The sequence below is a fragment of the Macaca fascicularis genome, chromosome 4 (assembly GCF_037993035.2).
Source record: "Macaca fascicularis isolate 582-1 chromosome 4, T2T-MFA8v1.1".
Lineage (NCBI taxonomy): Eukaryota > Metazoa > Chordata > Mammalia > Primates > Cercopithecidae > Macaca > Macaca fascicularis.
The window spans coordinates 68,260,076-68,265,469 of record NC_088378.1 but is presented as its reverse complement, the minus strand read 5'-3'; the positions used below and the strand labels follow the sequence as shown (position 1 = coordinate 68,265,469).

Here is a 5,394-nt window from a genome sequence, read left to right as displayed (position 1 = left end):
TCATGCCTGTAATCCCAACACTTTGGGAGGACAAGGCAGGAAGATCACTAGAGCCCAGGAGTTCGCGACCAGCCTGGACAACATGGTGAAACCCTGTCTCTCCAAAAAAAAAAAAAAAAAATCCCCAAAATTTGTTAATTATTTTTAAAAATTTTAACAGGCTCATAGAACCATGATTACCCACAAAGTATTCCTCATACTGGAAAAACTTAAAATGCAAGATTGCTCTTTCAGCCATTTCTTTCTTTTTATTTACAGTTTGTGTTCAATGCAAATCAATTCCATAACATAAGAATTTACTATGAATCAAAGCATAAATACACAAACACAATATACAATCCAAAAGAGATGTACAGCATTCTGGAATAAAGCAGAAGAGTGTTCATTCACACACACAGTAGCTTCAGATGTGTTCAATCTGTTTGTTTCCATGTAGTTTTCTAAAGATGGAAAAAAATGACTTTGGTCATCAAGACTACTGTGGCCATATTAGATTCCTGGAACATCTAAGCATCAGTGTGTGACCATGCGAACAAAAGACTTCGGGGAGTGTCTATTTTTAAAAAGGTTTCTGTGTGTCGAGGCAATTGTAAAATATTTACTGCAGAATCAAGCCCACTTTTAGGCTTAGGACCAGGTTCTAACTATCTAAAAATATTGACTGATAACAAAAAGTGTTCCAAATGTGGCTATTCTGATCCATAACTGTTTAAAGAAAAAAAAGTATATACAGAAAGAGTATAAAAGTTTTTGTGAATTTAATGCAAATTAGCTTCCAGTCTTCACTTCCCAAATACTTGATTTACGGTTTTGATTCCTTTACATTTTTGCCTTTTTAATTTCAAGATTTGCAATTTTGCCTTCAAAACAGATCATTTTTTTAAATTGTAAAAAGTATTCAACATATGCAGATATAAAAAGCATTTTGACAGCTCGGCACGGGGCTCAAGCCTATAATCCCAGCACTTTGGGAGACCAAGCCAGGCGGATCACCTGAGGTCAGGAGTTCGAAACCAGCCTGGGCAACATGGTGAAACTCTTTCTCTAGTAAAATTACAAAAATTAGCCGGGCATGGTGGTAGGTGCCTGTAATCCCAGCTACTTGGGAGGCTGAGGCAGGAGAATCGTTTGAGCCCAGGAGGCAGAGGGTGCACTGAGCTGAGATCGCGCCACTGCACTCCAGCCTGGGCGACAAAGTGAGACTCCATCTAAAAAATAATAATAATAATAAAAAGTATTTTGAAATTAATTGCGGTCACTGGAATTCTACTCTTTGGAATCTGTTTAGCTAAATGAATGTAGTGCTCTTGTTGAATGGAAATAGGTGATAGGAAATGCCTACCATTTGACTCTTTATGGATAATCAAGAGTTGCTCAGAATGCTTGGACCTGGGGGTAGATTCTCATTCATCATTGCCCTGGCACATGTCAATTACTATGTAAAAAGTCAAATGCAATGCCAAATCCAAAGCCTCAAGAGGAAAGTGAGTTTAGTTCCCAAGAGAACAGCGATAGCTCAACAATGTAAAACTTCATCTAGAGTATATCAGCATTAAATTAGTGCTGTCGAAACAATACATTGAGGAATTACAGTAACACCTGGAAGTTCCTTCTAATGTACATATAAATAGAATCATGGAAGCTTTTTATATTACCTGTTTTATGACCTTATAGAATTAATGAACCAAATGAAAACTGAATCTCCATTCCACAATCACATCCTTTATTACTATTCTTATTTTCAAGGTAGGATTAAGAGTCCATATTTCTTAAACCACATTCAAAGAAATCATGTCTTAAGCTATTTTGGATGTTGCCTCTCCATCTTGTACATGAAACACCAGCAGATTTAACATTGGCATCTATCATCTAGTCAAACCTCTCACATGTTCTTCAAGCAGATCAAATTTGGGATTCTCAACATTTTCTGCGTCAATAAAAGGTGTGGAATTAGTAGATTCAATGAAGACCTGTTTTTCCTTGCCAAGACGCCATTTGGATTGGGTTTAGAAGATGGGGAAGTTTAGAAGATGTTTCTTGGCCTGAGTCTCTTAACAGTAGAGATGTAGAAGAGAGAGTGAGACCACGAAGAGACTGGCTGTTGACTGCAGGGCACCACCAACCGCCTTGGTGGTGGTATTAGCTGGATTTGGGGTAGTCGAAGTATTCTGGGAGGAGTTACTTGAAAGTGGTGCAGAAGTCGTTACAGTGGAATAAATCTAAAATACATAAAAAGTTACATGGATAAATTTCCACATCACAGCTACCTCCGCATACTCTAATATAAAATTAAAGTAGGTGATATATTCTTAGATTGCTCTCTTACCATTGTTCTCTTACCCAACATCATTAAATTGTAAATTCTTGCTCAGCCCACCAAGGTCATTCTCTTTAGTTTCAAAGCAAACTACCTAGAGATGCCTCAAAAATGCCAAGTGGCAACAAGAACAAAAAAGTTATTCAATAACTATAACTCCTGTTTTTATTTCTTTGCAAAGGAAAAAAGGACCAAGTTAACTAATTCGGTTTCCGAGATTATATTGACTTAATGGCATTGCAATAAGGTCTATTTTCGCAGAAAGGGAGAGATTTTAAAGTTGCACAAAAAAATGGGGATTTTTAAATATTGTAACTGAGACTTACGGAACTAGAATTAATTGGGTCTGTGTCTATCCTGGATTTGCTAGGTAACTTTCACATACTCATTTAATACAGCCTTGGAAACTTAGCCTTTTCCTTAAGGGGGGAACTGCAGTCTTATCTTCTCCCTTGAAATTTGAAATAATTCTTCTAAAAAATGGCCACAATATTTGTGTTAAATTGAAAGAGAAAATGAGTCTTTCCTTTAAGGCAGAATGACTTCAAGAAAACACCATGAGGTCGGAACGATTTCACAAAAGACAGCGAGAGGGTATGGTGTTAAGTTTCACCAGCAGCAGCCTCACTGGTCACTAAGCTCAGTGCTGTGGCCAAGAACCAAGGTTCTCCCAGTGTCCCAGCGTCTGAGTGGCATCATTCACCACTGATTTTTCAAGCCACGAAATGCACAGTCCAGTAGGGCACGTGATAATCTCTCCTTTGTCATGGAACAAAGGCAGATCGGAGTTTTCAGCCCTCACTGCAAGGGAGGGTTTACAAGGGCTTCTGATTACAGGCGGGAGGGAGGACGTGGCACCAGGCAAGAGTCTGGGCCCCATGTACATTTGGCTGCCTATTAATCCAAAGATAAAGCCCTCCTACATCAGCACCAGCTCCTTTTGTTGTAAATCCATAAAGTCATTAAATAAATATTGACTAAAGAAATGTACAAATTCTATCCAAAATAGATTAGTGACAACAACAAAAAAATCTGTATCAAGTCCAATTTATTTATTGGGCACCTACTGTGTGCAAGATTTAGTATGTCCCATCAGGAAACGGCACTCCCAATAAAGAAAAGCATTAATATGGTAATTTACTTAAAACAGGGTGCCTGTTTTGGACACCTTGTTTGGGATCCCTGAAAGTAACCTGTTCTTTATTCATACAATTAGTTTTAGTGCTGCAGGTGATATTTTCTTTTTAAAACCCGGTGTATCAATCTGAGGATCTAAAGATCCTCTACACCAACAAAAATTTATTAAACGGACACTAAACAAAATTTTCTCTCCCAAGCTAGATTTATTCGCATTATTAAAACTTCTCACTTACAATGTTGGAGGAAAAAATCTGGTCGGAGAGAAGATGGGGCGGGGAGTAGAGGGGGCCGGTTTCTCGCGGCCGCGCCCCTCCCCCATCAAAGAATTGAGGAGGGCTCGGGAGCGCAGCGGACTGGGAGGAAGACAATAGGGTACGGTTACCCGGCCCGCTGTGGGGAAGAGCGCTGCACATTTTCAGGCTGCACTCCCACGTGAGCCCAGACGTTCGATGTCTGGGGACGGAGGGCCCAGCGCGCCCAACTTTTGGGGGAGAAGCCCCAGAGACAGTCCTCTATTAACCCCAACCGAAGGCGCTGGAGAGCCCTCACTCCCATCCCCCAAACCCGAACTCCCCCGGACAAACGTACCTTCTTAGCCCCCGCCCCCGCTAGGGTCTCCCAGGCCCAGCCCCCGGTCTCCCTCGCCTGCACCGTGCATCCATCCACCCACGAGGCAGCGCTGCGCGGTCCCCGGTACCCGCACCCGAGGCGAGATTCCCTGGATAGAGGGTCTAGGGAGAAGGCGCTGGTAGCGGCGACCCGGACAAAGCCTGGCGGGGACTCGGGACAGAATCGTCCCACCATGCCGCCTCCCCAGAACTAGCCAATCTGGGCTAAAATAACATGGGGATCCTAAGATGACAAGCAATGGACGTGAAAGATTGCCTCGCAGAGAACGCGGCGTCAGGAGAGGGTCCCCACCTCGGCTCCAGCGCCGAACCTCCCGGGATTGGGATTTAAAAAGAGCCGGATAGCCGTAGCTTCTCCGGGATCCCCAGTCCAACTCCGAGGGTGGAGGATGGGCGTGAGCCGCCCTCCCCGAAAGGGACGGTCGCCTGTCTTTGTGTAGAGCTCGGGGAGCGCGAAGACACTCGTAGGGGGAAGCGGGTCCTCAGGGGACCCAGGGACGACGTCGCCCGGGAGCCTGAGCTCTCCAGGCGCTAATCCCTGCGGGCACCTCGGGCCTCTGGGTGAAAGTGGGAAGCAGGCACCTGGCCGCCTGGGAAGGGACAGCGTGGAACCTGGGGTGGGGCTGAGTCCTCTCAGCCCGCGCGCGGAGCTGCATTGTTCCCAGGGCCGTGGGAGGGGAGGGGGCAGCACGCAAGGGAGTGGAAAAATGGGGTCCACATGGCCCTCTCCCCTGGTCAGCTAAGCAAGATTCTCTCCCAGTCCCTGTCCGTGGCCCGAAGTATGGGCGCAGGACGGCCCCCGGGACCTGGTCCATCTCCCCCGCCCCCACCCCGGGCACGGCCCTGAGCCCCGCCGGGCGCCAGGGCCTCACCTGCGTGGGTAGGAGCAGTGCCAGCAGCAGCAGCCCCAGCCCGAGTCTGGCCACCATTGCTCTGCCCATGTCCCCTCCGTCGGTGCGCTGCGCGTCTCGCTGGATGCCGGGTACCTGAGGAACCTCTGGCTCCGGGCGGGCGCAGGAAAGGTGGGGAGCGCGGCGAGCCGGCGGGACCTTATATACCAGGACAGCCACAATAGCCGTGACGTGGCGCCGCCCGCCCACCCCGGCTCCCCTCCGCCGCCGCCCGCCGCCTCCCAGCCTTCCCCGCCCTGCTCTGGGCTCCCCAGCGCCCCCTCCCCCGCCGCCGCCACCGCCACCGCCGCCGCGGGTCCGGCCCGCGAGGGAGCTCCCCGGGCGGGCGCCGCCGCAGGTGGGCGGGCGCCGCCGGCTGCTGTTACCCGGCTGGTTTCCCCGCGCCGGCTGCGGGCAG

At 47.6% G+C, this 5,394-nt stretch overlaps 1 protein-coding gene across 2 annotated transcripts; it reads right to left on the bottom strand.

Moving 5' to 3' along the window:
* Positions 1-228: 228 nt before the first annotated feature.
* On the bottom strand, positions 229-5,110 carry CD24 (CD24 molecule). 2 transcript variants are annotated; one of them, XM_005552236.4, is made up of 2 exons: positions 4,959-5,110; positions 229-2,219 (listed from the first exon to the last, which is right to left on the bottom strand). In XM_005552236.4, exons 1-2 carry the CDS (start codon positions 5,025-5,027, stop codon positions 2,052-2,054), a joined length of 237 nt encoding a protein of 78 aa, XP_005552293.2. In that variant the 5' UTR covers positions 5,028-5,110; the 3' UTR covers positions 229-2,051. The 2 variants fall into 2 exon arrangements, with proteins under 2 accessions (XP_005552293.2, XP_015304504.3); XM_015449018.4 differs by lacking the exon at positions 4,959-5,110 and adding an exon at positions 4,046-4,287.
* Between the last annotated feature and the right edge of the window lie 284 nt (positions 5,111-5,394).

What these genes read in the sequence shown, in the direction of transcription:
- CD24 (XM_015449018.4), bottom strand. Translation starts at nt 4,261, where the DNA reads ATGGTGGGACGATTCTGTCCCGAGTCCCCGCCAGGCTTTGTCCGGGTC. An exon ending in CGGGGGCGGGGGCTAAGAAG is followed by an intron (nt 2,220 to 4,045) that starts GTACGTTTGTCC and finishes TATGTATTTTAG; the next exon opens with ATTTATTCCACTGTAACGAC.